Here is a 26,493-nt window from a genome sequence, read left to right as displayed (position 1 = left end):
GGGGGAGGCCTGGGGGGTCTGGCCTCGGGGAGCCTGTGTGGTCAGTTGAGGAGTAGCCTGGCTTTGTGGAACGTTCATTGTCTGCCTCCTTGGGACCTTAGTGATTGATTGTCCAGGGGGTCGCATGGTTGGTTTCCGTGGTTTCTTTGTAGCCCACTTTTTGGAGCTAGGTGAAATCCTCCCTGGTGGCTTGGCCACTGTTGTTCCAGGGCTGCTAGTGGTCAGCTGGGTGGCCATGTCCCCTGGATTCTCAGTGGTCCATATCCTCATGGGCCAGCCCTGTCGATCCTCATGTGGCTCTGGAGTCCAGCTCCAGCTGAAGGGGTCTGAGATGGAGCCAGGCCCCAGACTCCCTAGGGAGAGAAGGTGGGGACAAGGTGACACTCCTTCTCTGTAAAGTCCCCCCCACCAGGCAGGCCCCTTGGGTCTGCTCCTCCAAATGTTTCTCTTGGACTTGTCCAGAGGACCACATGCCCCTCACTCCCTCCCTCCCTCCCTCCCAGAGCCCTCTTTGGAGAACCCCCCAACTCTTCCAAGGAGTCTTCCTCAGTTTGAGAAGGGAGACTCTTTTCAGTAAGCCTCCCAGATATGGGGAAGAGAGCCCTCTCTCCTGAACACCTCCCTGAGGTCAGAGGACCCATTTGCCAGGAACCCAGAGCCTTGTCTTTCAACACCTCCCCAAGTCAAGAAGGATGGCCCCTCAGTCCAAAGAGGCCCCCAAAGAGACCTTCTCAGCCAAGGTAGGGGAGGCCCCCTAGGGTGTAGAGGCAGACCCTCTTCCCCTCCCCCCCCCACCTCACCAAGAAGGTCACCTAGATGATGAGTAGGGCTGAAGCTGGGGTGGGGCTGGGGTAGGGCTGGTGCTGGGATGGGGGTGGGGCTGATGGCAAGCAGGTAGGGATGCCTTACCTGTGCAAGTGACCCCCACATCCTCATTGTGGGCACAATTGTGTCTTCCCCAGGGGGCTGCAGGGCAGTTGGCCAGCCGGACCTCAGTCCCACTACAAGCCATGTCATCCAGCCAGATGGGGCCTTCCCCCCAGCCAAAGCGGCCAGCGGCAGGGCCTGGCTCCCGGGGGACACCACAGCCCAGCTCTCGGCAGGCCACCATGGCGTCTCGTACATCCCAGCCATCATCACACACAGTCCCCCAACGACCGCCATACCACACCTCTAGCCTCCCAGCACACCGACCTGGCCCAGACACTAGGCGAAGGTGGGGGCTACCTGTGGGGGAGAGCAGAGGTCATAAGCAGCCTGGGTGGAGGGGCTGATAGAGCCACCACCCCAACCCATTCCCCTCCCACAATGATGGGATTGAGACTTACAAGGGACCTTTGAAATCATCTAATTGAATCCCTCATTGTACAGATGGGGAAACTGAGGCCCAGAGAGAAGAATGGCTTATTCCATGATTGTCTGTAACCTTTGACTCACTATTTGCTGGATTAAAGCATCCCTTTTTCACTGTCCTGTCCTGGGCCAGAGTGGGAACATTGTGACTCACAGCCTGCCCAAGAGTGGCGTGCTATTAGGGCTGGCACTTGGCCTGGGTTCGATTTCCCCTTTACTAGATGTGAGGCTTTGAGTTAATGATTGTCCCTCTCTGAGTCTCAGGATCCACCCCCAGACAAGGAGGATGACCTCTTAGAGAGCTTGTGTGACCTCTCTCTGGGCCTTGGTTTCCATGAAATGAGGGGTCTACTTTCTGGGTAACCTTGGGCAAATCTCTCGCCCTTTCTGGGCAGTTTGACCCAGATGCAGCTCCAACAGCTGTCTGCGAGCAGGGCTCTGGGGCAGAGGGCAAAAGACCTTCAGTCAAGGTTTTTGTCTGTTGGTGACCCCTCAGGAGCACCCAATGGCGAGATAATTGCATTCCCCATCCCAGCGAAGCAGGGGCCCCAGGGCCAGACTGGCTTCTCACTTACCCTCCTTAGGACCTAATTCCAGCAGGGATGTAGGAGAGGCAGGAGAGAGCCCGCTAGTGGGGGCCTGAGTCTCTGAGGCCACATCACTGCTGCCCGGGGTGGGCAAACCCAGAGGCAGACCTGGATTGGGGGGAGAGGGCACAGTGAGGAAGAGTCACTGCTGAGGCCACTTAGCCCACTTTTCTTTTCCCCTACTCCCTCACACCCAAGACCTTTGGAGTGAATGGGGGGGAAGAGATTTGGGGAGTATCCTTCAGGGAAGAGTTGGGGGCAAAGAGAAGGGTCTATAGGTAGAGTTAGGGTAGGGAGGAGAGTGAGGGGGAAGAAGAGGAGGAGAGAGAAGGGCCAATGGGGGAAGAGATGAAGGTGGAGACAAGGGTCAGTGGGGGAAGAGATGAAGGTGGAGACAAGGGTCAGTGGAGGAAGAGATGGGCAGAGAGAAGGGTCAGTGGGGGAAGAGATGGGAAGAGAGAAGGGTCAATGGGGGAAGAGATAGACAAAGAGAAGGGTCAATGGGTGAATAGATGGGGCAGAGAAGGATCAGTGGGAGAAGAGACCCATTCCATTTCTTTTATTGACCTAGGTACTAGTAGACCAGCAGAATAATGTGGCTATAGCTTACCTACACTTTAGTTAAGCATCTCATCAAACACCTCCTACTGTTCTTGTAGGCTTAGTGCCCTGGACTGAATCACTTTTATTTTCTCACATTTCCCATGTATCCAGCAAAGAGCCCTCTTTTAAAGTCTACTCAATCTTATCACGAAATTGTGCAATTAGATGAATTCAGAGCAAGCTGAATGATCAAACTTGGAGTAACCATTAATGTTTTGATGTCAGCTTGACAGGAGGTGTCCGATGCAGTGCCCCAGGGATCTGTGCTGGGCTGGATTCTGTTAAATGTTTTTATCACCTCCTGGGATAAGGGCAAAGATGCCAAATCATCTAACTTGAAGAAGACAGTAAGCTTGGAGCGTTCTCTCTCTCTCTCTCTCTCTCTCTAACTTCTATAAATTAAATAGAAACTCCCTCTACTCCCACTCTTCCTTCTCTGGCCCTTCTACCCATTCATCTGTCTCTCTCTCTCTCTCTCTCCTCATTCAACTCCCTTTCCTCCCCCCCCCCCAAAAGTCAGGGTCTAGAAGATTGCTGGCTACTTCAAACACTGGGTCAAAATGCAGAAGGTGAAATTTAAGGGGAGTAATTGCGATTTTGCCCCTGAGTAAAAAAGATCAGTTTCACAAATAAAGAGGGGAAAGGTACAGCCATGCTACTATTCATCTGGAAAAGATCTAGGGGCCATAGAGGACCACAGTTTCATAGCAGGAACTGCATAATGCTCCATTTAACTTTAAGTGAATATGAGTCAGTAGGATGTGAATGGAAAAGAAAGCTGTGTGGAAAGTGACATAAAGGAGAACTGTTTTGGTGCAGCCCTTCTTCTCTTCCCACCTAGACTATGGCAATGGCCTGATGGGGGGCTCCCTGCCTCCAGTCTCTTCCCCCTAAAGTCACCCTCCATTTAGCCCCTAAAGTGATCTTCCTAAAAGTATAGGTCTGACTGGTCACTCCCCTACTCAATAAACTCCAGTGGCTCCCTATTGTATGCAGGAAGAATTACAAAATCCTTTGCTTGGCACTCAAAGCCCTTCATGACCTAGCCCTCTCCCCACCGTTCCAGTCTCCCTACACTTAGCCCAGCTCACTTATTCTTCCCAGTGACTCCGGCCTCATGATTGGCCCTCTCTTGCCTCTGGGCATTCTCTCTCTCCAGTGCCCAATGCTGGGAGTGCTCTCCCTCCTCATCTCACCTCCTGCTTTCCCTGTCTTCCTTTAAGTCCCTTCTAAAATTCCCATTTCTACAGGATGAATTTCCCCTCTCTCTGAATTCCTTTGTTCATTGTTTCCTATCTGTCCTTTCTCTAACTTGTCTGTCCACAGCTGTGGTAGACTGTAAGCTCCCTGAGGGCAGGGACCGTCTGCCTTGCTTTCTATCCCCAGTGCTCAGCACCACGGCTAGTACATGGTGGCCACTTAATAAAAGATGACTCTCTGACGCACTTCAAATATGTGAAGCATTGTCACAGGTTGGGCAGGCTAAGCCCTAGGCTGCCTGGGCGCTGGGGCAGAGGCAGATTGGGCACCGACCTTGGGAGCTGTCCAGCACTGCAATGTGCTGCCTGGGGAGGTGAGCCGCTCCCCCCCCCCCCGCAGGTGGGAGGAGTCAGCTGTGATGGAGTGGGCACTCTGCCTCCCCTCCCCCCCGCAGGTGGGAGGAGTCAGCTGTGATGGAGTGGGCACTCTGCTCAGGATGGGCTTGGAGTCGCCGCCTTCTGAAGTGCCTCCCATCTCTGGGACGGCGCACTGAGTGGTGGCTGGGGGCCACAGAGCGAGGTCAGCAGGCGCCAAGAGGTGCCCCGGGAGTTGACCCTGGAGATGGTGGCAGGAGTAGAGAGGGAGTCTCACCATCACACACAGCCCCTGCATCCTCTCGGTGGTGACAGTCGTGTTGACCCCAGGGTCGGGATGGGCAGAATCCCAGGGACGTCTCATTCCCCTTGCACCGAAGGTCATCCAGCAGGATGGGCCCAGTCCCCTCCCCAAAGAAGGCCCCTCCAGGGGCAGCGAGGGCACCACCACAGCCCAGTTCTCTACAGGCCACAGCAGCATCCCGCAGGTCCCAGCCATCATCACACACTGTCCCCCAGCGGCCTCCATGCCACACCTCCAGCCTCCCAGCACAGCCATTGGGACCCCCAGCCAGGCGCAAGTGGGGGGCTGGGCCTGGGATATGGGGAGAAGGAAGAGCAAATGTCAGTCTGCACTGCTCCCCTCTGTGTCCCCACCTCACTGTTCCCAGTGTTGGGGCTTGCCTGAGTCCCCCAGCTTAGTACCTCTGCTTTCCATGCCCCCAAGCCACCACTCTTGTGCCCTCCCTATGCCCCCCATGTCCCTCTGTGGCCCTAGCTGCCTACTCTCTCCCTGTCCATTCTAGTCAGTTGGTGTGGAGGTGGGGGGAGAGACCATAAGGAGATCTAAGAGAGCTCCAGGGGGCTTTGAAGATCAAGAACTGGGGGTCCCGATGTTCTTGCTCCCACGCCATCAGTCTGTTTCCTTGTTTCTCCCTAATTTCCCTACTCATTAGGAAGGAGGAGGAGGAGAATGTGTGGGGTTAGAGGGAGGACAGGGGTAGGCAGCACCCAGGCGAGAGGCTGAGGCTGTGCTGGGGTGAGGTGTCTGGGTCCTCTGAGGAGATTCTAGAAATGGCAGGGGAAGGGGTCATCCATGAACCTCTTGGGCCTTAGGCACTGGAATGTCTGAGCTTGGAAAAGATCTTATTCCTGTTATATGATATACTAAAACATATAGCAGTGGTGATAAAAAAATACAGAGCCCCTCAACATTGTCTGGTCTAGCCAATTCATGTTACAGATGGGGAAACTGAGGCCCAGATCAAGGAAGGGACTTGCCCAAGGATCCACCCACACCCAGTCAGGCAGTGGCACGGCCAAGGAGCAAGGAGCCAGCACAGGTCTTTTGGCCAGGAGGGCTGATTTGGGAGCTCCAGGACTCACCTTCACAGACCAGTCCAGCATCCTCTGTGTGGTCACAGTTGCTGCGCCCCCAAGGACTCCGGGGACAGTCCTGGAGGGCCTGCTCCCCACCTCCGCAGCCCACATCGTCCATCCAAACAGGGCCTGACCCTTCCCCAAAGCGAGCCCCTCCAGGGGCAGCCAGGGCTCCGCCACAGCCCAGCTCCCTGCAGGCCACGGCGGCGTCCCGAAGGTCCCAGCCGTCATCACACACCGTCCCCCAGCGCCCCCCGTGCCACACCTCCAGCCGCCCAGCACAGCCGTGGGGCCCCCCTGCCAGGCGCAGCCGCTCTGCCGAGGGGGGAACCCAGTGAGCCAGGCCTTCATCTAAGCCCTACTCATGCCTGGGGCCCTGAGGGATTGGGGGTCAAGAGGCAGAGGCTCAGGTCCTTGAGGAGAGTGGAAACCAGGGGCTGACAGGCATGGGGATGGATGCCTGTGTCTTGGTGAACCATGTTTTGGGGAGCCCTTCTCCTGGGTGCCAAAGGCCTGAGGGCTTCACCTGACTGCAGGTGACCCCTGGGTACCTGAGGACCCCAGGGATTGAGGAGGCAAATCTCCAGATCCCTAAGACAGGTAGGGGGCAAGGAGCAGGGGCCTGGGCACCTGAGTCCCAGCGTGGGGTGGGGGGTGACAGTGAAATGATGACAGGTCATGTATGTGTGCAGCCTTTCAAGGGCTGCACAGTGGTTACAGAACCAGATGACATCACATGCCTGGGTCTTTGCAGGAGGCAGAAGCCAGGGAGATGGACTTGTGGGTCCCTGGGAGGGGGAGGGGCAAGGGGGAGTTGGACACATGGGCCCCAGGGAGTTGGGGCAGGCAGAACGAAGGGAGGTAAGAAGCAAAGGTGTGCACCCATTGACCCTCTGAACATTCCTAATGGTACCCGGATCTAGTCTTGGCTGTGAAGGGGGGGGGGTACTAAATGAAATGAAGAAGTGGAGAGGGGAGGGGAGTTGGTTCTATATTAGAGGGACATGTGGGGGTGGTCACTCACCCTCTCGGAAAGCAGTGGAAGTCAGCAGAGGGGCCCGGGTGGCCTTTGGCAGCTTGGGAGGCCGAGGGGCCTTCTGGGGGCTGTTTGTCGGGCTCCCAGCTAGGGGAGGAGTGAATGAGGGGAGGGGAGGGGAGATGTAAGTGGCAGGCTGTGCAGATTCTGCAGGGGGAGATCTTGGGCCCTCACCTGGGGATGTCGGGGAGCCCTCGGACCACAGCTCCCCGTCCACGGGCTCTGTTGAGTCTGGCCTCGAGTTGGTCGCCCGCTGACCTGTAGGGAGTGGGCAGATTCCAAAGAGCTTGAGGGAGCCTGGGGGTCTTGAGGAAGTGGGGGTGCTTAGTGGGAGGGGGCCTGGGAGTTCCAGTGCCTGGCTTCCTGAAGGAGGTGGGAAGTTAGAGCCACACAGAGTTAGGTACTTTGGGATCCCATGTCTGAGTTCTCTGATACCTCCATCTTGGAGAGGGTGAAGATTGGGAGAGGAAAGAGCAGGGGCTCTGAGGGGCTGGGGGCTCTCACCTGCACAGACGAGGCCAGCGTCCTCCTCATGAGAGCAGATGTGAGCCTTCCAGCCCCGGTGGCGACAGAGGCCCAGCCGGCTCTCAGACCCCCGACAAGCCAGCTCAGTCAGCCAGACCGGCCCGATCCCCTCTCCAAAGAAAGCCCCTGCGGGGGCGGCTAGGGCTCCTCCACAGCCCAGCTCCCTGCAGGCCACGGCGGCATCCCGCAGGTCCCAGCCGTCGTCACACACCGTCCCCCAGCGCCCCCCGTGCCGCACCTCCAGCCGCCCAGCACAGCCATGGGGGCCCCCAGCCAGGCGCAGACGCTCTGCCGAGGGGGGCCCAATGAGCAGGGACCCTCATCTAGCCCAGTAGTATCCCTAGGTTTCTGAGGGGGTCTGAGGGCACTTAATACTTGGGCTGCTGCAGAGGCAGGTAGGAATTCTGGGAATCTTTGTCCCTAAGGATCTGGGGCCTGGGATGCCAGTCCCCCTGAATGCCTGAGAAGAGTTGAGGCTTAGAGATCAGACACCCTAGTCCTTGAGAAAAGCTAGGCTGCTGAGGGGAGCAGGGCCTGGGAAATGCAAAGGCTGAGTCACTGAGGGCTTGGGTTCAGGGCTGGAAAACTGAGAGGGGCCAGGAAGCTGGATGCCTGGGTCCCTGTCCAAAGAAAGGGCTGGAGATCCTGGGGTGCTGAGAGGGTCTGAGTCCCTGGGAAGAGGGGAAGCACACATGTCTGCTGAGGAGGGAGGGGCTGGGTAGTCGGACACTGGAGTCCCTATTGGGATCCCACACTACTGGGTTTAAGATGGACAGGGTAATGGCTTCTAGGGAAGCCAATGAGGGAAGGGGAGTCCAGTGAGTCCAAAGCTAAAGCCCAGAGCTCAGGTAGAGCCAGGTGGTGACAGGGAGAAGAGGAGAGGGGGACCCAGGGAGACTCACCCACAGCCTGAATCCCCATCAGAACAGCTGGAAGAGAAATCAGGGAGATAAAGTGAAGATGGGGAGTCCCTGCCCTGTCACCTCCTCAGAGAAGATACTAAGGGCTCTTGGTCAGGTATGAAGACAGGCAGCCCTCTAGAGCCTTGGCAGGATCAAGGCTTCAGAAAGCATTGGGGCGGGGGGAGGGTCTGGATTCCAGGTTTCTGAATGGGGTGGGGTGGGGGACTAGATGCCTGGATCTCAGAACCCAGTGGGAAAGACCTGATTCCTGGATTTCCCAATCCAGGTAGGGACCCGCAACCCGACTTCTGGGAAAGCCTAGACCTTTGGGTCCCCGAGGGGGATGGGACCTGGACTCTGCAGGGGAATGAGGGCTCAGCGAGTGCTGAGGCTGCAGCTGACTGGGCTCCAGAGGAGGGAGCAGGGAACCCTATTTCTGGATCTCTGAAGACAGTGGGAGATCAGTTGCCTGGACCTCTCTGGTGGAGGGTGGCAGGATGCTGAATCCCTGAAGCTAAATGTTTCCTAAACTAAATGGCTGTGGGGAGTAGCCAGAAGGGCAAAGTGTATGTTGGGGGCCCGGACTCCTGGGTCCCTGGAGGGGAGAAGCGGGGGTTCCCACATGCCCAGAGGAGCTGGGGTCAGCAGGGGCAAGGGCTGGGGACCAGGGCTCCTGGGTCCCTGGAGGGGAGAAGCGAGGGTTCCCAGATGCCCAGAGGAGCTGGGGTCAGCAGGGGCAAGGGCTGGGAGCAGAGACCTCTGGGTCTCTGCGGTCACTCACCAAAGAGGCAGGCCAGGACCCTCATTTCTGCAGAGCAAGCCCCTAGGACCCAGGCTGGGGGGGCTGGGGGTGGGGGGGGGGGGGGGGAAGAGCAGCCGAGGTCGATGAGGAGAAGAGGCACCAGCCGAGGGGAAGTGCCGGCAGCGCCCTGGACTGAGGAGGGGCGGGCAGGCGGGCGGGCGGGGGCTGGGGACACGCCGGCACCAGGAAGAGAAGGAAACAGTGGAGGAGGCAGCGGGGGACCAGGAGGGGGCTGAAGAGGAGGCGTGGGGGAATGGGGGGATCCGATCTGTAAACACCCGCTGGGGCTGGCCCCAGACACTCTGGGCGCCGGGCCGGGCCACCTGCCAAAGGGGGCTGCGGCTAGAGCAGCCTCTGCCTCAGTGAGCCTCCTCGCCTGCCCTCCGCCCGCTGTTTCTCCGGGTCCGTCCTGCGCTTTGGTGGGTCCCACCTGTGCCTATCTCTGCGTCTCTGCTGGCGTCCTGGCCTCTCTGGGTTTATCACTGTCTCCCACAGCACACTGGCTGCCCTGCCCTAACCCACCCTCCACTGTCACTAGGGGAGAGGGGCCCGTCTGGAGGTCTGGGTAACGGTCCAAACCACGGGGCTCAGTGTCCAGCCATGGGAGCAAGAACTGCTGGAGCGGAGGGTGGGAAGCCAGACACAGGCTGCGGTCCCTCTCTGCTGCCGACCTGTCCCGAGGCAGGGGGAAGGCCAGGCTGCCCTGAGATAGCCCCAGGAGCAAAGGGGCGGGAGAGAGTGGCTTGGCCCAGCTGGGGCTGGAGGGGGAGGAAGGGGAGCGGGGCGGGGGCAGACACTTGGCCCCCAAGCTCAGCAGGCAGATGTGGGGCGGAAAAAATGTGCTAATGGGGAGCGTGAGTCATCAAGGTTGGCAGGGGATGGGCCCTGCAGCCTGAGCTCATCCCAGCCTGGGGCCTGGGGGAGTGAGGTGCAGCAATGGCTCAGCCCTCCCTTCCTCCCTCCGGCCTCCACCTCCCCCAATATTAATGTGGCTCTAAGGCCAGACAGGCCTTGGAAAGGGAGCTGGCAGGCCTGGAAAAGGCATCAGAGGGGGAGGGGGACCAGTGGGAGCTTCAGAGTTTATTAACAATGGGTATAAAAACAGATGTGAGGGGAAAGAAGGAATGGGAGGGAAGAGAAAGACCCAAGCAGAGAGGGAGGGTCATCACAAGGTGGGAGGGAGCCCCAGGGGAGCAGGGGCAGGTCCTCAGAGCAGAGGGGAGTCATCTAAGTGTCCAAGGAGAAGGGAGTCCAACCCCACTGCGGGTCCCCAGGAAAGGGAAAGGTCACTGAGGCCGCTTGGTAAAGGACCCTGGGCAGGGAGCTAGGAGGAGAGGAGGCTTGCTCAGAGGGGTCAGATAGGGTTGAAGGGCAGTTGAGGAGGAGAGAGCAGGAGATCTCAGGTCTGCAGGGGCCTTCAGTGAATCTGGGGGAGGGATGTCTGAGAAGGGACTTCTGGGAGGAAAGGGGATGAGAACCTTGGGAGATCTTGGCAGGGCACAGAATGGTCTGAGGATACGCAGTTGGGGGCCAGAGGGCAGAGCCACCCAAGGGAGGCTGGAAGTGCGGGGGTGGGGGAAGGGGAAGAGGCCGACTTGCCTGAGGACCCCCACAGTGGGCAGGGGGCATATGGGGGAGTCATTGGAGAGTCACAGACATAAAAAAGGAGCATCTTGAGGATGGGCCAAGAGTGATCCCCCACATTTAATCCTGTGAGGTGGGCAGTGCAAGTATCCTTTCCCCCATTCCCCAGGGGGTAATGGAGACCCAGAGAAGAAGGGCTAGGCCCAGGGTCATGGACTGGGCCAGAGCCAGAGCTGAGACTTGAAAGTAGACAGGTGTTCTGAATGGCTCCTGTTCTCCCTGTGCCAAAGCCAGGTTGTGGAGGGGACATAGTGGGTGTTAGAACTCTTTTGTGAACTCCTTCACAAACGTGTGTCCCATCCAGCCCCAGCCCCCCTCAGGATGGTAGCCTCTTCCCTCTAGGAGGGCAGTGGCCCCTCGGGCTCCCACTGGAGCAGGGACTATGAGCTTGGCTCGAGGACCCCCCGCCTGGCGGGCCCATGCCCGGGCTCGGGCCTCAGCGAAGGCCAGCAGCTTCGTGCCCACACCACGTCGACGGTGCCAGCGGGCCACGGCCAGACGAGCTACGGACAGGCTGCTTCCGCTGGAGCCAGGCCTAAGGGCCAGGACCCCACATATGTCATCAGTTCCCCACACAGCCACCCAGGGGCCTCCTAGGCCAGAGTCTGAGGGGAGCGAACCCCACCGCATCCGCGCCATCAGCTTGAGGGCAGCCACAGCCAGGGCAACGGGCAAAAGCAGGGCCAGGGCGAAGGAAGCCAGGACAAAGCGGAGGCCGCTGCTGGCAGCGGCCAGGAGCAGGAGGGCAGGGGGCCGAGTCAGGGCATGGAGGGCCACGCGGTTCTCTGTGTCCTTCACCCCATCCTGAGGATAAAGGGGCAGAAGTCAGGGGCATAAAGAAAGACACACAGGCACTCACTGGTGGAGATCCTAGGAGGGGGAAGGACGGGGCGGGGCTGGTGAGGACAGCCCTGATAGAGCCTCTGGTGACAGGACCTGAGGGGCCACTGAGGCAGATGGGCTGGTGGGAACCCTTGGGGGCAGATCAGCCAGCCAGCAGTCTTTAAGCCCTGGGGAGGTTTCTGGAAGGGAGCCAGGAACTCATGAGCACTTTGGGAGGGCCCGCAGTGGAAAGGTAAGGGTCCAGGGAAAGAAAATGTGGGCTTTGTTCATTGAAAATAAATTAAATGTAAAAATACTGAAGGGGAGTGGCTGGTGAACTTGGGGGGAGCGGCTGGGCAAGAGCTGTTAGGGACACCGAGTCAAAGCCTGGGGGTGGGGGAGATCATGGAGGGAATCTCCAGAGAGGCAGGAGGGTGGGGAGGGCTGATGGTTCTGGAGGGATCCTGAGTGGAATGTGGGGTGGCCACAAAGTGGTGGACAGGGCCTGAGGAAGGAGGGTGAGTGGCCTGGTAGGAACACGGGGGAGGGAAGGGGCTTCTGAGGGTCCTGGGGGGAGGGGATGGCTGGAATGCTGAGGAGGAGAGCTTTTTTGGGGGAAAAGAAGCCTAGGTCTAGGCCAGTGGGAATCTGGAGGGAGAGGTCTCTCTTTCCTCCCTAGGTCTGCATGAATGGCTCCTGCCTCAGTTTCCTCTACTGTGTCACTATCCACGCCCCAGGCCCTACATACCTCATGGCTCTATCCGACCCCCCCCCCTTCTCTAGCCTCCTCATCAGCTCCCAAGGGTTCAACAATCATCCCTATGCCAGGGACCCCAAGCCTTCAGGCCTGCCTGGGTCTCTATCCTGATTGTCAGCCCTGGATTGCCAACTCTGACTGTCTGTCCCCGGGGCATCAGACGAGACATGTCCAAAGCAGAACTCATCTTTCCCACTCTACCCTCAATGGTGATCTCATATGCTCCCATGGATGCAGTGACTGGCTAGGGAAGCCCAGGATTCCCAGATCTGCACGTCTAGCCCAAAGCTCCAGACCTCCTATGCCCCACCCCTGACCACTTAGCAGGCACCTGGACTGGAAGGAAGTGTCAGACATCTTAACCCAAGGCATTCCATGGGTCTCATTCTCTTCCCTCCTCAGCCTTTCCCCCTTCTACCTTCCCTATGACTGTAGAGAACATCACCATCGTCTTGGAGTCTCAGGCTTGAAACCAAGTGACATCCAGGATTACTTAGCACCCCCACATCCAATGTCTGTCTGTGTCGCCTCCTCTGCTCTCCCCAATTTGCTCCCTTCTCCATTCTGACCTAACCCTACTGCTAGCCCTCACCTCCTCATGCCTAGACTGTGGCAATAGCTGCTGGAAGGTCTGCCTGCCTCTGTCTCTCCCTAAGCTCCCCAGTCTATTCTCCCTTATGCCACCAGAGATTTTCCTAAAGTGCAGGTCCCATCATGTTACCTCTCCTCCTCAATAAACTCCACTGGCTCCCTTATGCTTCCAGGATCAAATGGAAAATGCTGTTTGGGTTTTAAAGCCCTACTCACACCTTCCTTACACTTTGCTTTTCTCTATGCTGAGACAGCCAGGTGGCTCAATGGATAAGGTGCTGGGCTTGGAGTCAGAAAGACCTGTGTTCAAATCTAGCCTCAGACACTCATTAGCTGAGAGACCCTAGGCAAGTCACTTAATTCTGTATGCCTCAGTTTCCTCATCTGTAAAATAGGTCTAATACTTTTGATTTGAAGGATCAAATATTTGTAAAGTACTTAATCCTGCACCATATACATGCCCATCCCTGTCCCTTCTGTGTAATCTGCTCTGTCTCAAACAGACCATCTCCTCCCTCTGGAAATTCTCACGGCTATCTCCAGGTCTGGAGCTCTCCCCCCTTCCTGGCCATCCTCCACCTCGTGCCATCCCTCTGCGATTATCTCTCGCCTCCTGTTTGTGCCATGTTGTTTCCTCCAGCAGAATGTGAGCTCTTTTAGGACAAGGAATGGGCTTTTTCTTCCCTTGTATACCAAGAGCTTAGCACAGTGCCTGGCAACTCATAGCATCTTAATAAAAGTGACTTTTCTCACAGATTTATCCCTCTTCCAAACTGGCACACCTCCCCCGCCCCCAGTAGCCCAGCTCCCAACCTAGGTTGGGACTCCTCACTCTCATTCATCCATCAGAATCAATCAGTCCTGTCTTACTTATTCTTCCAGATCTTCCAGATCCTAAGTTTTAAAAGGCACATGTGAATGAGAGTAATTAGAGGAACTGCTCAAGGAAACAACTGTGTCTTCCTACCTCTCACTGTGACCTGAGGAACAGGAGAAAGCCATGGCTGGGATATGACTGGAAGAGTGTAACTCCTCTGAAATGAACAGGATGTGTCAAAGGGGTAGCACTGGGCAGGTGTTTTAGCTAATTTCTTGTGAACCAATTTAATGGTCATTAAAAAGAAACCCTTCAACATATGAAGAACAAGAAAGAAATTAGAAACTGTGAGCTTCTGTTAGACAATTTCCTTTGCTAAGAAAATAGTGGTAGCCCTGGATGTTCAGAAGCTATCCTCATATAGAGCAGAGCAGGGAAGGACGACAGAGTGTTTGGGTGAAGGTCAACAGAGAGAAAAACAGAGATAATGTCATGGCAGTACAGGTACTATGGAGCATCTGGCCAGAAGGAGAAGTTCGATAAGTGGCTTGGAAAACTGGCCACAAGGCAAGGTATAGTAGTGATGGGGGACTTCCTTTTTCCTTCTCTTTCAAAGGATCTGAAGAGATTGTTTGCAAAGGAAGAAATCCAAGCTATCAACATCTGTGCAAAAATGCTCCAAATCACTCTTAATTAGAAAAATAAAAATAAAAAAAAACCAGTGATGTTCCACTTCAAACCCATCAGATTGATAAAGATGACCAAAAGGCAAAATGATAAATGCTGGAAGGCTTGGGGAGCAAACGGCACTTGGTGTGGTGTTGTTGGAGCTGGGAATGGGTCTGGCCATTCTGGGAAGCAATTTGAAATATAGCCCCCATAGTCATTAAGCTGTGCCTACCCTTGGACCCCTTCAGAAGAAGAGGAAAAAGATCCACAGGCACAAAAATGCTGCATAGCTGTTTGTTACAGTAAAGAACTGGAAATGGAAGGGCTGCCCAGCAACTGAGGAATGGCTGAACAAATGAGGAAATGTGAATGGAATGGAATACTGACGTGGCATTGGAAATGCCTAAAGGACGAGTTTCAGAGAAACTGAGAGGATTTGCATGAAAGTCAGCAGAACCCAGGGAACAAAGTCGACAATAACAATTTTGTAAAGAGAATCAACTCTGAAAGACTTAAGCATTCTGACCAATGCAACAAATAGCCAAGGTTCCAGAAAATCGATGAGGAAATGTGAGACAGACCCTCAGCCAGGGGAGACGAGCTTCCTTCCGGTTCTGAGTCTGGCGAAGACTTTCAGACATAGCCAACTGCAGAAGGATTTTGTTTGACTCTGCACATTTCTTTCTTTCTTTTTAAAGAGAGGTGGAAGGAGTCTGGGGGGGAAGAGGGCTAGTGATGGGATGACCCACATTTAAAAAAGAAAATGGTCATTCCGGAATAACCTCATTTCCTTTTTGGGCAAAGTTGCTAAAATGGTAGATGGAGAGAATGCAGTGACTCTAGCTTATTGGGTGAAATCTCACCCACAATATCTGCAGTCAAGATGGAGAGGACAGGGGCGGCCAGGTAGCACAGCGAGTAAGAGCACCACCTCCAGTGTTGAAAAGACCTGGAGATCGAATCCCAGGCTCAGACACTTAGCATCCACCCAGAAACACCTGCACCGGCTCCAGTGTCAGGATGACCTAGATCAAATCCGGGCTCAGATACTCAGCACCACACCCAGAAATAACTGGCCGTGTAACCTTGAGCAAGTTACTTAACCCCGATTGCTTTAAAAAAAAAAAAAAGATGGAGAGGACACTACAGTCAGACAGTTTCAGAGCTGGCTGGACGATGGCTATTTATAGTTCAACAAAAACAGTCTCCAGTGGAGTGCTATAGGGATCTATCTGTTTGGGGCTCCAGGCTATTTCATCTACTACTTGGATAAACCGGATGTTATGTTCCTCACACTTTAGAGACTGCACAGAGCAAGGAGGGATGGGTGGCCCACTGGATGATGGTCAGGATCCAAAAGATTCTGATGGGCTCAAAAATTGGCTTAAACTAAAAAGATGAAACTCAAAAAAGATCAATCATCACCTTAGGTACAATCAAGGTGACAAGGACAAGATGGAAGGGGCCATGATTAGATGGCAGTTTGTCAGAAAATAATCCACAGGGCTTAGTGAACCTTAAGCCCAATGGAAATCAGCAGAAGGTGGGGGGAGCCAGAACACCCCTGGGGTTTGTGGGGAGAGCCAGCGACCAGGAAGAAGGAGGAGACAACCCTGTGTGCTTTGATCATCTGGACAAGACTTGCTCTGGAGTATTCTGCTCCCTTTCAGACAGCCTCATTTATGAAGACGAAAATAAACTGGAGGAAATCCCAATTTGGGGTGACCAGTATGCTGGAGGCCCTCCAGGTCATGCTGCAGGAAGACTAGCTATAGGACTGGGGACATTTAGTCTGGAAAAAGGAAGATTGAGGAGAGATGGAGAGCAGTTAAGGACAGGAGGAGGAGGGAGCCCCAGAGGGAAGGCTCTGAAAAGCTTCCAAAAGGCCGATTTGGGCTTCAGGAACAGCTCCCTGCCTGGCAGGCTCCCCAAGGAGAATGCAGGGCTGTGTCCAAGGCAAAGGGCTCCCCTCATTTCAGGGCTTCAAACAGGGGCCGGGGGATTCCCACTGGCCAGGGGAGAAGCTGGGGGTTGCAGCCCAGGGGTCCTGGAGTTCTCAGATCCTGTCCCACCCTTCTCCTCTCCCCTCAGCCAGGCACAACTTCCTCAAGGGCCTCCTCCCTCCTGTCTGGATGAAAGCTGGCCTCCCTTCCTCCCTTCTTCTTTTCCCTTCTGCAATCCATCCTCTGCCTTGCTGCTGACATTGGGATTTTCCTAAAGCAGCTCAGACCAATCACTCTTTGCTCGAATCTCCAACGGCTCCCTGTAGACTCAGGGATTAAATCTAGCCCTTTCCACCTACTGCCCTCCAGCCAAACTGGCTAACTTGCCGCTCCCAGCCAGATGCCAGTGCCTGCCTCCTTACCTTTGCCCAGGCTGCTCCTCCCGCCTGGGACGCCCCCCTTCCTCAGCTTTAGCCCCACTCCCTGCAAAAGGCCCTTTCCCACGCCCATTGATGCTATTTTGTAACATCTTTGTGACATACTTCAGCTACTTTGTAGGTTTCCTGGCGGCCCCCAGACCTTGAGGCAGCTTGGGGGGCGGGACTGTTTGGTGGTAGCCCTTGTACCCCTGAGACCTAGCACAGCCTGGCTCCTAGCAGGCTCTTCGTGATCTCTTGTGGAATGAATGAGATGAATGAATGAATGGTCTTTACGGGGCCGGGGGTGGGGGTAAGACACTACCGATGACGGGCTGCTTGGGCCCGGGGAAGGGCTGTGTTGTGGCCCTATATGGCAGGGATCTGCGGGCCTACTGGGGGGACGGGCTGCTGGGGATTTGGGGGAGGGGTGGCCCTGGTTCAGCCACATGAGGGGAAGGGCTGCACACTGGGGCTGGTGGAAATTGGGGGTAGCATGGGGAGAGGGGCTGTGGTGCGGCCGGGGTGGGGGCACATGGAAGGGAGGGGGCTGTCTGGCTTAGGACAGAACAAGGACTCGGGCCGGGGTGGGGGGGCTACCTAGCCCGTTCCCCTCCCCCTCCTTTCTTTTCCCTCCCCCCCCCCCCCCCAGCCTTAGACCTTCAGCAGCTCCACGACGAGGGCTTTCTCCTCCTCCCGCATTTGCCTCACGGACAGGTGGTCGGGGGCCATGTCACCCCTTCGGGTGCCCCCGCAGCCCCGGGAGCTGAAGGTCCGTCAACCTGTGGGAGAACGGGAGGGAAAGCTCTCCCCCGCAGACTTGGTAATGGTTCCTTCCCCAGCTGTCCTCCCCCTCCCTTTGGAGATAATAGTACCTCCCCCCCGGCGACCTTCGTCTTGGCAGAACGCGGACCCCCCTCCAACAATGGAACCGCCCGGGTGCCCACGTCCCCTCTACGCCAGGGAGCAATGGTCGCACCCGCCCCTGCAAGGGGCGGCCACCTCTCCCACCTGACCTGTGGTTCCGACCCCTCCACTCAGGAATGGACCGGCCTGGCTCTGGACACCCGCCCCTTCCTCCAATAGTGGGGAGGCAGTCTTAGGAGCGGACGGAACATTCCATTTTGGACAGGGGGGGGCACCTGTCAGACCGACAGAGGGGGAGTTGGGGCGGGGGAAGTCTGCAGGAGAAACTGCGCGGTCGGTGGGTAGGCCAGCACTGAAGCTCAAGGGGTGCTTTAAGATCAATTTAGCCAAGCAGTGCCCCCCCCCCATTTTACAGAGAGGGAAACTGAGGCCCAGACGGGGCAGCTGCCAGCCTTCTGATGGGGCGACTCCGCTGCACCTGGAGCCTGGCCCGAGGTCTCAGGCCGGGGTGGGGAGGGGACTTGGGAGCCTCGAAGGACGCATCCTTCCCATCCCTTCGCGCCTCGGGGGTTGGGGTACCTAGGCAACTCCCCAAGGGAGCTCATTGGTTCTGGCCTCAAGAACAGGGAGGGATGGGAGGGCCCTAAGCCATCCATCCGCCCCAGAGTCCTTGGGTGCCCCGGGAGTTAGCTTCCCCATCTGCAAATCTGTTGGGCCACGACCCACCCCAAACCCCGCTGGAATGACAGAATCGCAGGCCTACACATTTAGCTCTTAATTTTACAGTGGGAAACAGAAGCCCAGCAGCCCCAGGCAGAGGAGGGCTTAGCCTGGGAGAGCCCTCAGCTCCGAGCAAGGGAACAGCTGGCAGGGTCACGTGTAAGGGCATTAATAAATGCGGCTAAGACTGGCCTGGAGTGGGAAGCTCCTTCTGCCAGCTCTCTCATTCACCACAAACCCTCTGCCCATTCACAACGAAGAAGACAAGGGAGAGGAGATAGGTTTCTTTATTGGCACATGGTCCCCAGCTGAGGCTGAGGAGGAGAGGCCAGCCCCTCAGGCCTCCCTCAAAAGGTGTGTACCAGCTGCACGGCGGGCAGGGCCTGTACTATGTGGATAGAAGGTAGCCCTGGCTGGCCAGCCCCACCAGTGGGTCCCCCCGCTGCCCCAGGGACAACCTGGACCATGTGTGGGCTAGGCCCAGCGGGAGCCCCCACAGGCATGGGTGCTGGGCTGGGAGGCGGAGCCAGCAGCTGGAGGGGGGCCCCTGGCACACTCTCCACCAGGTCTGAAGGGGCTGCTGGGGCACTGCGGATAATGAGAAGTTTCTGAGCCTGTGGGCCAGGGGCAGGTGACTCAGCCAGCCCTGGAGGGAGGGTCTCGACCCCCTGCACGCAAAGCCTGGTCTGTTCACCATCAGCCCCACTCAGTACCAGGACACTCTGCAGGCCCTCCGCAGTCTGCAGTGTCTCAAAATGCACATCCTGAACCAGAGTTCCACCATTGCCCCCACCCCCATCACCTGAACTAGCATCTCCTCCTGGCCCAGGGGCCGTCAGCAGCTCCTCACCTGGCCCACCCTGCACCACAAGCACATTTGGAGCCTCTGCTGGCCCACTGGAGCCCCCAGGGCTGCCCACTGGCTGTAGCTGCAGGGAAACATCTGGGGTGGGGGGCAGAGGTTGGAGCTGGACCGTGGTCACTTCCGGTGATGTTTGTAGGGGCTGCAATTGGACAGTGGTCACTTCCTGTGAAGGCTGGAGAGGCTGTAGTTGGACGGTGGTCACTTCCTGTGTGGGATGGAGCTGGACAGTGGTTACTTCCTGTGCAGGCTGGAGGGGCTGCAGCTGGACTGTGGTCACGTCCTGTGCAGGCCGGAGAGACTGTAGTCGAACCCCACTTGAGTCCTGTTGCCCCACCTCTCCACTGGCCACACTCTGTAAGACAATGAGGCTTTGCCCCCCACTTCCTGCAATGCCCCCACCTCCCTGTCCCCCAACTGCCCCAGGCCCTGGGAGCCAGACCATTCCGGGCCCTTGGCTCTCCCTCCCACCATTCTTCTGGTCCTTCTGGGGCCTAGCCCCAGAAGCTGGCAGCAAGATGACCTTGGGTGTAGCTGGGGGTGGAGGAGGAGGTGTGGGTCTGGGGGGCTGGACACTGCTGGGGATGAGTTGGAGGCCCTGGGCTGTCTGGACAAGGAGAAAGGTCTGTGAGTTGGCTGGGCTGGGCCCTGCCTCTAGTGACAGTGTAGCCTGAAGGTGGGGTACGACATGGACGTCCTGGGTGGCGGCTGGCGCCGTGGCCGAGGCTGGGGCGTGTGTCCGGAGGTGGCGCTGGAGGTAAGCGGCCATAACAAAGCCCCGGCCACAGATGGTACAGGCGAAGGGCCTCTCTGCTGAGTGGGTCCGCTGGTGCAGGAGCAGGTTGGAGGAGTGCGTGAAGGTCTTGGGGCAGAGCGGGCAGCGGAAGGGCCGCTCTCCCGTGTGCACCCGCTGGTGCTGCCGCAGGTTGGAGGTCTGTGCAAAGCTCTTGCCGCAGACGCTGCAGGAGTGAGGCCGCTCCCCCGTGTGCACATGCCGGTGACGTCGCAGGCACGACGTGTTGCGGAAGGCCTTGCCGCACTCCCCGCAGGGGTAGGGCCGCTCCCCGGAGTGCAGGCGCAGGTGGTACTGGTAGTGGGAGGACCACTTGAAGGTCAGGCCGCACTGGGCGCAGGTGAAGGCGCGCAGGCCCGTGTGCACCCGCTGATGGATGGCCAGCAGCGACGAGCGCTTGAAGGCCTTGCCGCACTCCCCGCACGGGTAGGGCCTCTCCCCGGTGTGGTCACGCATGTGATAGCGCAGGCCCGAGGAGCCCTTGAAGGCCTTGCCGCACTCGGCACACTTGTAGGGCCGGTCGCCGGGAGGTGCCGGGGCTGGAGCTGGGGCAGGAGCCTCCTGGGGACAGGTGACCTCGGCTGCCTCGGCCGGCAGGGGGCGCCCGGCTGCCGCCTCTTCGGCGTGGGCCTGCTGGTGGGCCAAGAGACTGGCCAGCTGGGGGAAGGCCCGGTCACAGCCACCACAGCGGTAGGCCGGCGCCCCTGCCGGCCCGTGGCTCTGTTGGTGACGAGATAGGCCACCTGGTGTCTTAAAGGTTTTGCCACAAGGAGAACAGATAAAGGTCTCGGGCTGGACAGTGGCTGCCTCCACCCCGGGCCCCGGGCAGGGCTGGTGCTCGAGGAGCAGGGTCTCACTGGCGAAGGCCAGCTCACAGCCCCCACAGCGATAGACCAGTTCCACCGTGGTCTCAGCTGTGGCCAGGAAGAGCTCGGGGACCACGGGGGGAGGAGGGGGTGGAGGCAGAGGGGGAGGGGGGGCCTCGGCGGCATGTGTCTGCAGGTGGCGCTGCAGGTAGGCATCGGAGGCAAAGACCTTGCCACAGGGCTCACAGCGGTGTGTGCTGGCAGAGGCCACAGCTGGCCCGTGGGTCCGCTGGTGGAGGAGCAGGTTGGAGGAGTGCGTGAAGGTCTTGGGGCAGGCAGGGCAGCGGAAGGGGCGCTCCCCCGTGTGCACCCGCTGGTGCTGCCGCAGGTTGGTGCTCTGGGTGAAGCTCTTGCCGCACACCCCGCAGGGGTAGGGCCGCTCGCCTGTGTGCACGTGGCGGTGCCTGCGCAGGCTGGACGAGTTCTTGAAGGCCTTGGGGCAGTCTGGGCACGGGTAGGGCCGCTCGCCTGTGTGCTGGCGCAGGTGGTACTGGTAGTGGGAGGACCACTTGAATGCCAGGCCGCACTGGGCGCAGGTGAAGGCACGCAGGCCCGTGTGCACGCTGCGGTGAATCTGAAGCAGGGACGAGCGCTTGAAGGCCTTGCCGCAGTCCGGGCAGGGGTAGGGCCGCTCGCCCGTGTGGCCGCGCTGGTGGTAGAGCAGGGCCGAGGAGCCTTTGAAGGCCTTGGGGCAGTCGGGGCACTTGTAGGGCCGCTCCCCGGTGTGTGTCCGCTGATGGTGCAGCAGGCGCGACGACCACTTGAAGGACTTGCCGCACTCCCCACACTCGTACTGCGCCGGGGCCGGGCCGGGGGCGGAGGGGACCTGCTCCCCGGGCCCCTCAGAGGGTGGAGCTGGGGCCATGTCCAGGTGGGAACCTACCATGGCACCTGCGAGGGTTGGAGAGCCAGGAAACCTTCATTAGGCGCCTTCTGTATATGCGGGGGGGGGGGGGTGCGATCAGAAGAGCCGCAGGGGGAGGTGCAGCATGAGCCAGGGGGAAGGCAGAGAGCCTTCTGGATGGGCACCTGGGCAAAGGCACGGAGGTGGGAGATAAGCTGTCACATAAGGGGAGTGAGAAGGAGGCCAAGGCTCCAAGGGAACTTGGAGAGTTCAACATCTTTTACCAGAGGAGGAAACTGAGGCACTCAGAGGCCAGCATACAGCCTCCTGATGGATCCTGGGACCAGAAACTTCTGCTCCCCTCGTTAGGCCTCAGTTTCCCCTTCCGTAAATGCGGGCTTTGGCCGCAGTATCTTCTTTTATCCCCCATTAACCCTCTGGCCCCTTTAAGAATCTGACAGGCGCCTTTAAGAGGGAAGATTATTTTCCTGCCGACCCGACGAAAGGCCTGAGGGAAGAGACTCCCCCTTAAGAACAGACGTCGGGGCGTCTAGCTTAGTCCCGCCCCTTCCGGTCACGCCCTTCCAGGTCTCCTTCCTCCCTCCCAACAACCCCCCCCCCACCCCCATTGGTTTTCTCCCTTCTTTGGTTTCTTACCTGTGGCTTCGGGGGGAGGGGAAACAGGGGGGCCCTGAAGAGAGGGATGCCGGGAAGGTGGGAGTTCCGGGAGGGCTGGGGAGGGAGGACAGCCTCCCAAAGGCCCCGGCGCGAGGCAGCCAAGCTTGATCAGCAGCGGTCGCGCACACAAACTGTCTCCCTCATGCGTCACTGCGCATGCGCGAACTTGATTGATCGTCCAGAGGGCTCGTGGGAACTGTAGTTCCAGTTCCTCTCGGTGGCTGCAGTGCGCACGCGTAATCCTAGATTCGACGTCGAGACCACCTATGTTGTTAGGCTCCACCCAGCTGCGGGTTGTATCACTGCGCACGCGCAATTTTTCACTGGACGCTGCCGCGGCGCCTTCAGAGACTTGTGGTTCTTCATCAACTACGTCTCTTGCGTCAGCGCGCGTGCTCACTTGCGAATTATTGTTCTCTGCTTGGGTCTCAAATCTTGTGTACCTCCGACGCATGCGAACTAAGGCAGGGGCCACTGCGCATGCGTCCTTTTCCGCTGTCCGAGTTGGGCGCCGAGGCTCCCATGTATTCTGGGACTTGTAGTTCTTTTGGAGTACGGTCTGATCGCAGGCTCCCCAGACTATCTGCTGGGGCTGCGGGTATCCAGGCTCCTGGATCCCCAGGCTCGAACGGATGCCCCTTTGGGCTGACCCCAGGTGCCCGGACGAACCTTTCTGCCACTTTTCAGAGTCCCGCTCCCCAGATAATTCAGTGGTCAAAGTGGAAGGTCCCGGCCCTGGGCCGCTGTAGCCCCCCCACAGCCCAGCTACCCGAAGACTCTGGGTGACCCACTGACTTCTCCCTCCCCCCCGGCGGGCGGGCCAGTTTGGAGTTCATGAGCAAGTCTGCGGGAAGAAGTGCTGCCCCTCCCCCGGGGCGCTGGGCTCCGGGCACCGCCCCCGCCCCAGCTCGGGGCCCACGTCTCCCGGACTGCCTGCCCCGTTATCCGCCCAAAACGGACCTCGCGCTCTTCCCCACTCCCCAAATGACCTGTGCCCCTGCTTCGAACGGCTCTGGTCGCTCAAGGGCGCTAAGCGATTCAGCCGGGTACCCGGCGGGCGCCTTCCGCAGGCCTCAGTACCTCCATCTGTAAAGGGCCGAGTGTCGGTAAAGCTAATGGGTCCCGGTGTTCCTTAAACCATCTGGGGGGATCTGGCTGTTCTCCCCGGCGCCTTAATCCAAACCCACTCCCACAACCGCCCCACCTTCACCCCCACCGGACCCCAGCAGAACCTGCAGCCCCAGCTCAGCTGCTGAACCGAAACGTCAAACCACTCCATCCCAAAATGGGGCCATGAGTTGCCATGACAACAGATAGATCTAATCAGGGAGTTCTCCCCCTCTCCCCCCATACACACAGGCCCTGGCTAGAGCAACCCTCGGAGCAGACAGCGCTGGCCCCTTCCAGTGCTGATGGGGGTACCCTGGGGGGACAGATGTTGCTTCTAAGTTTCATCAGAAAGGACCCCTAGGGAGCCAAGTGGAGCTGGCAGCTCAGTAGGGCCTTAGAAGGAGGGCCTTGGCCCTCTGCTGTTCTCTTCTCTTCTGAGAATTGAGCCTGGCCGGGCCTTCCAGTGGGGAAGAACAAGAGACATCTCCCTCACAGGCAGGAGTTGGGGTGGTTCCAAGTACTTGCCTGGGTTGCCTAATTGAGTCTGTGCTCCTGGCTCCAGCCTCCTGACTTCAGGATCTAGGCTGCAGGCTCCTGGCTGCAGTCTCCTGGCTTCAGGCTCTCAGCTCCAGGCCCCTGCCTTCAGGCTCTCAGCTCTAGGCTCCAGGTCCCTGGCTCCAGGCTCCAGGCCCCTGCCTTCAGGCTCTCAGCTCTAGGCTCCAGGTCCCTGGCTCCAGGCTCCAGGCTTCAGGATCTAGGCTGCAGTCTCCTGGCTTCAGGCTCTCAGCTCCAGGCCCCTGCCTTCAGGCTCTCAGCTCTAAGCTCCAGGCCCCTGGCTCCAGGCTCCAGGCTTCAGGATCTAGGCTGCAGGCTCCTGGCTACAGGCTCTAGGCTCCTGGCCTCAAGCTTCAGGCTTCTGGCTGCCTCTCCTGCTTGGTTGCTCATACAGTGAGGCTGACTTTGAGGGTCCTCTTGGGTCCCTCCAGAGTTGGCCCCTGCAGTCACTAGAGTTCCCAAGTCCTGGCCTGGCTGGCTAGGAGCAGGGGAGCTGGAGGAACAGCCAGAGGGAAAGGGCAATGGCTCGCTTAGCAGGCAGCTGCTTGGCTTGGTGTTGGATGTTTTAGGCCTCCCTGTCTCTCTTGTAAGTTACTGCCTAATGGTGAAGTCTTGTAGCAATCATCAGTCTTCTCCATCTGAAACTTTTCCCCTTGTGTCCCATACCTGGTTGCACTGCACATCACAATCTTTAGGGGAGACCTAGCCAGACAGGAGCTAACCTTTAAGTGACTTCATTGGTGGGGCTGGGATGGACATGCAGGACCAGAGAGTGGGAGAGAGGGCCTGTTCCCTCTCCTCAGAATGCCTCCTCCCCGAGGCCAGAAGAGGATCTGAGCATGCCCAGCAGAGCTGGCAGTCCTTTCCGGTTGGAAGATGAGCAGGGAGTGCACATGTTGCCTGACACCCTGAGGGCTGTGTCTTTCTATCTCCTTTCACACTACCCAGCTCATAGCAGGTGCTTGATAAATCCTTGCTAATTAACTGGTGCCCCCAGAGGTGTGGTGAGGAGCAATGGATAGAAGTGCTTTGCAAGCTGCCAAGCCATGCGTAAATGGTGCTGCCATCCCAGAGGTAGCTTCGGGAGGGGCAAGGGAACATACCATGTGCCAGGCACTGCACTGAGTGCTCATGACAACCCTGGGAAGCAAGTGCTTATATTATCCCCATTTCACAGTTGTGGAAACGAAGGAGACCAAGGCTAAGTGACTTACCTAGGGCCACACAGCCAGAAAGTGTCTGAGGCTGGATTTGAACTGAGGTCTTCCTGATTACAGGGTTGTGCTCTATTTCTCAACTTGGCTGCCTCGAGAATATGAAGACAGAGCTTAAAAATCATCTTACTTTGTGGATGGAATGACTGAGTCCTAAGCCAAGATGTCAGGGACAGTTGAGGAGCTGGAAAGCCAGTCTTGGGGTGGGGAAACAAAGGGAGAAGGCGGGAGCTGGGGTCAGCGTGACTGGCCATGGGACCCTTTTCCTTTAGTGCCTCAGTTTCCTTTTTTTGTAAAGTGAGGGGTTGGTCTCTTCTAGCTCCTAATTCTTCAGTGCCTCCTCCTGGTCCGCTTTCCACTATGATGATCAGCTGATAGGGGTGTGGGGGGTATTCAGAGAGGACTAGCATCTCTGTGGGAGGCGGGCTGCTCATCTGCCTTTGGGTTCACCCAACTCTCACCTGTGGCTCCAAGATGCTATAACATGCCCAGTGGCTGCACCCTGATGAAGCTGTCTTGGCAGAGAGGCTCATCCAGGTTGAGGGGAAGGCTAGGCCATTGGTCAGTTGGAAGGGTGTCTACCCCAAGCATGTGAAGACTTTCCTAGCTAGATGGGCAGATGAGAAGGATCTGTCCCAACAGCCACGAAGGTTGAGTCTAGAGCTTGGTCAGACATTGACGATGCCGAGATCTTCCTCCGCATCCTGAGCTGTCGACAGTCCTGACTTGTCTTGCGGCTGGACGTCAATAACTGGCAGAGAAGGGCCAACGACTTGGTGCGGCGAGGCCTCAATGACTCCAGTTCACCAGGAGACAAGATGCCCCCGGATGTCACTGGGCCTTTTTGAGGAAGGAGGATAAACAACAGAAATTAGTTGATGCCGATTAGTCGGCCAGGCTTAATTAGCTTCTAGAAAGTGGTTTGTCCGAAGTTAAGATGCATCGACAAGCACTGATGAAGTTTTCGTCAAGTGCTTGGAGAAAAGAGACATTTCTTGCCCTTGAAGGGTTCACACTCCAATGGTAAAAGACAAGGCATGAAGGGAAACTGAAGGGGAGTGAGGAGGGGCATGAGGGAGAAGGAAGTTCAGAGAGTCAGGAGTGGAGCCTGGAGAGGCATGAAGGACCCCCTGCCTCCTGAGAAAGAACTCTGCACATTCTCACCCAAGTGTGTACAGAGTCTGGGGGAAAGTGAGCTCAGCCCAAGACCCCATACAGCAGGCGAGGTCACCTAACCCATAGCTCCCAGAAGTCCTTTTGCTGCAGTCTTTGAGATGTTCTGATTATGGGCTTCTCAGAGAGCCTTGAATCTGCTTTCCTAATTTCATCCAGACTGTCCTTGGCTTCCCATGTAGATGCTGCTGCCTGTCATGCTGGGTATGCTTCTTGGACATCAGTGGGAAAATGGCAAGTCTAAAACCTTCCAATACTCTGCTATTCGTGAAGTCTACCCCTAGTCAAGGGGATGGGCAGAGAGGGCCAATCCCATGGAGCTCTCTCTCCTAGAGTGGGGAGATGGGGAGAGGAGGCCAATCCCATGGGGCTCTCTCTCCTGGAGTGGGG

General features: G+C 57.7%; 3 protein-coding genes across 6 annotated transcripts in view; all 3 read right to left on the bottom strand.

The window, feature by feature from the left end:
• The window catches only part of SSC5D (scavenger receptor cysteine rich family member with 5 domains), a 16,437-nt gene extending 6,046 nt beyond the window's left edge, over window positions 1-10,391 (bottom strand). The window contains exons 1-11 of the mRNA XM_069097243.1: window positions 10,362-10,391; window positions 9,285-9,465; window positions 8,742-9,176; window positions 7,961-7,987; window positions 7,038-7,346; window positions 6,522-6,791; window positions 5,504-5,812; window positions 4,395-4,712; window positions 1,929-2,048; window positions 910-1,227; window positions 1-353 (exon numbers count right to left, since the gene is read on the bottom strand). The exon at window positions 1-353 is cut by the window's left edge and continues 400 nt beyond it. Coding sequence (XP_068953344.1) covers window positions 1-353; window positions 910-1,227; window positions 1,929-2,048; window positions 4,395-4,712; window positions 5,504-5,812; window positions 6,522-6,791; window positions 7,038-7,346; window positions 7,961-7,987; window positions 8,742-9,176; window positions 9,285-9,465; window positions 10,362-10,391 — 2,670 coding nt within the window. The remainder of the gene's footprint in view (window positions 354-909; window positions 1,228-1,928; window positions 2,049-4,394; window positions 4,713-5,503; window positions 5,813-6,521; window positions 6,792-7,037; window positions 7,347-7,960; window positions 7,988-8,741; window positions 9,177-9,284; window positions 9,466-10,361) is intronic.
• Window positions 10,392-10,435: 44 nt separating this feature from the next.
• On the bottom strand, window positions 10,436-17,549 carry NAT14 (N-acetyltransferase 14 (putative)). Of its 4 annotated transcripts, none has more exons than XM_069097304.1 (3): window positions 17,438-17,549; window positions 17,082-17,203; window positions 10,436-11,210 (listed from the first exon to the last, which is right to left on the bottom strand). In XM_069097304.1, exons 2-3 carry the CDS (start codon window positions 17,151-17,153, stop codon window positions 10,665-10,667), a joined length of 618 nt encoding a protein of 205 aa, XP_068953405.1. In that variant the 5' UTR covers window positions 17,154-17,203; window positions 17,438-17,549; the 3' UTR covers window positions 10,436-10,664. The 4 variants fall into 4 exon arrangements, with proteins under 4 accessions (XP_068953405.1, XP_068953407.1, XP_068953404.1 ...); XM_069097306.1 differs by having other exon boundaries at window positions 17,433-17,451; XM_069097303.1 differs by lacking the exon at window positions 17,438-17,549 and adding an exon at window positions 17,297-17,425.
• Window positions 17,550-18,281: 732 nt separating this feature from the next.
• ZNF628 (zinc finger protein 628) lies at window positions 18,282-22,505 on the bottom strand. Its single transcript, XM_069097296.1, has 2 exons — window positions 22,031-22,505; window positions 18,282-21,420 (listed from the first exon to the last, which is right to left on the bottom strand). Exons 1-2 carry the CDS (start codon window positions 22,503-22,505, stop codon window positions 18,356-18,358), a joined length of 3,540 nt encoding a protein of 1,179 aa, XP_068953397.1. The 3' UTR covers window positions 18,282-18,355.
• Between the last annotated feature and the right edge of the window lie 3,988 nt (window positions 22,506-26,493).

The sequence above is a fragment of the Petaurus breviceps genome, unplaced genomic scaffold, assembly GCF_028583685.1.
Source record: "Petaurus breviceps papuanus isolate PSGF00001 unplaced genomic scaffold, PetGlider_PUasm1.0 355, whole genome shotgun sequence".
Lineage (NCBI taxonomy): Eukaryota > Metazoa > Chordata > Mammalia > Diprotodontia > Petauridae > Petaurus > Petaurus breviceps.
The sequence above is the reverse complement of the archived record's forward strand: the minus strand, read 5'-3'. Positions and strand labels throughout refer to the sequence as shown.

Bases quoted from the DNA above. Each gene is read 5' to 3' on its own strand.
- NAT14 (XM_069097304.1), bottom strand. From the start codon at position 17,153: ATGGCCCCCGACCACCTGTCCGTGAGGCAAATGCGGGAGGAGGAGAAA. The intron at 11,211-17,081 runs GTCTAAGGCTGG...CTTTATCCTCAG, and splicing joins TCGTCGTGGAGCTGCTGAAG to GATGGGGTGAAGGACACAGA.
- ZNF628 (XM_069097296.1), bottom strand. From the start codon at position 22,505: ATGCGTCGGAGGTACACAAGATTTGAGACCCAAGCAGAGAACAATAAT. The intron at 21,421-22,030 runs GTAAGAAACCAA...CAACCCTCGCAG, and splicing joins CCCTCCCCCCGAAGCCACAG to GTGCCATGGTAGGTTCCCAC.